The sequence below is a fragment of the Poecilia reticulata genome, linkage group LG1, assembly GCF_000633615.1.
Source record: "Poecilia reticulata strain Guanapo linkage group LG1, Guppy_female_1.0+MT, whole genome shotgun sequence".
Taxonomy (NCBI): domain Eukaryota; kingdom Metazoa; phylum Chordata; class Actinopteri; order Cyprinodontiformes; family Poeciliidae; genus Poecilia; species Poecilia reticulata.
The window spans coordinates 30,880,102-30,881,551 of NC_024331.1; the positions used below are offsets into that span (position 1 = coordinate 30,880,102).

Here is a 1,450-nt window from a genome sequence, read left to right on the forward strand (position 1 = left end):
AACATCAGACATCTCAGTCCAGAAATGTGCAGTTCTAGGCACAGCCAAGATACTGCGCAGAACCCTCAAGCTCCCAGGCCTCTGGTAGAGGACCCGAGCTCAGAGGATGAAACAGACCACCCGCGGAGGGTGAGAAGGGAATTTTTTTTTTTTTTTTTATATATATATAAGAAAATGCAGTGGCAAATAACAATGGAGCCTCTGGTTACATCATAAAAAACACAATAACAGAGATAACAGTTGACATTTCTGATGTTTTAAACTGTAGTATGCATGTTAAAATAACAAGTAGATCCTTAGAATGTTTATTTTTATTATCTTAAGAAACTTTAAATCTCATTTTCAACAGCTTAATCATTTTTTAAACTCCAGAAAATGTTCTTTTTTTTTAAAGTTCATCATATCTTACTTCTGATTTTCTGCAGAATCTGCTTCAAACAGCTGCGGTGCTCACGTCTGTCCTGCTGCCGAGCGTTTATGGTGGGGCTCGGGGTCGGGTAGAGTCCTCCTCGGGGGATCTGGGCGCTGCTGCCCCCGCGGTTGTAGCTGCTGCTGCTGCCGCTGGAGGCCGTGGACACCGACCTTCTCCCGGGACTCGCTTGAGGCCAGTCCGCCTCCATGATCTCTTCCTCCGGTTCGAACACCGGGTTGTCGCGGCTCCACGCTTGCCTGGACGGTGGAGACGGGGTGCCTATCACCCCTCCGAGACCCAGGTCTTGGTGCTGGATGTTCTCCATCTCTATGCCCTCGCTGGAGTCCGGTCCTTGGGCCGTCCTGCCGGACTGGCTCTGGGGTCTGACTCGAGACGAACTCATGGTGGTCCGGTTAGCTGCTCCGAACGGTTCCGACCATCGAGAAGTCAACGGTTACCCCTCAAAACGAGGATAAAAATCTAAAACTACAAGGACTGATAAATTAGGAGTAATTGACATAAAATTAAGTAATTTAGCTATAAAATATACTGATTATTAGACGATTTTAAGTAAAGTATTTTACAATAAATACTTTACATCGCTGCTGGTCCAGTAAGAACCGTTTGAAAACTTTCTTCAACCCAGTCTCAGAGAAACAATATATTTGGTTTAAAATAGTTCCCAAAAAGTGGATAAAGTAGTTAAATAGAACCGCGAAACTGATCCCAATAATTAAAAAGTCGTATTTAAGTGAAAAAGCGAAGATGTTTTTCTTGTCCCGGAACAGCCATCTTGTTCTTGGACCGATCCCCCGAAGTTTCTCCTCTTTTTTTCCGCCTCTCCTTCGTCCTGGACTCAGATTTCACATGAAGTCATGGCGTCGAAGAGGAGGATGGAAAAACTCTCAGCGGAAAAGCTTTTTTTAATATATTATCCGTTTAAAACATCTGGAAGTAATAACTACAGTATTGTATAATTATTTATCCCGTCTATGAACGTTGAGCTGTTTTTTGGATCTTGCGGGCCAAAATACTGTT

At 43.7% G+C, this 1,450-nt stretch overlaps 1 protein-coding gene across 2 annotated transcripts in view; it reads right to left on the minus strand.

Moving 5' to 3' along the window:
• pkd2 (polycystic kidney disease 2) overlaps positions 1-1,450 on the minus strand; it is a 17,306-nt gene extending 15,856 nt beyond the window's left edge. The window contains exon 1 of one of the 2 annotated variants that reach the window (XM_008419764.2): positions 410-1,450. In XM_008419764.2, coding sequence (XP_008417986.2) covers positions 410-815 — 406 coding nt within the window. In that variant the 5' untranslated portion in view covers positions 816-1,450. The remainder of the gene's footprint in view (positions 1-409) is intronic. The other variant, XM_008419755.2, reaches the window with a different exon arrangement.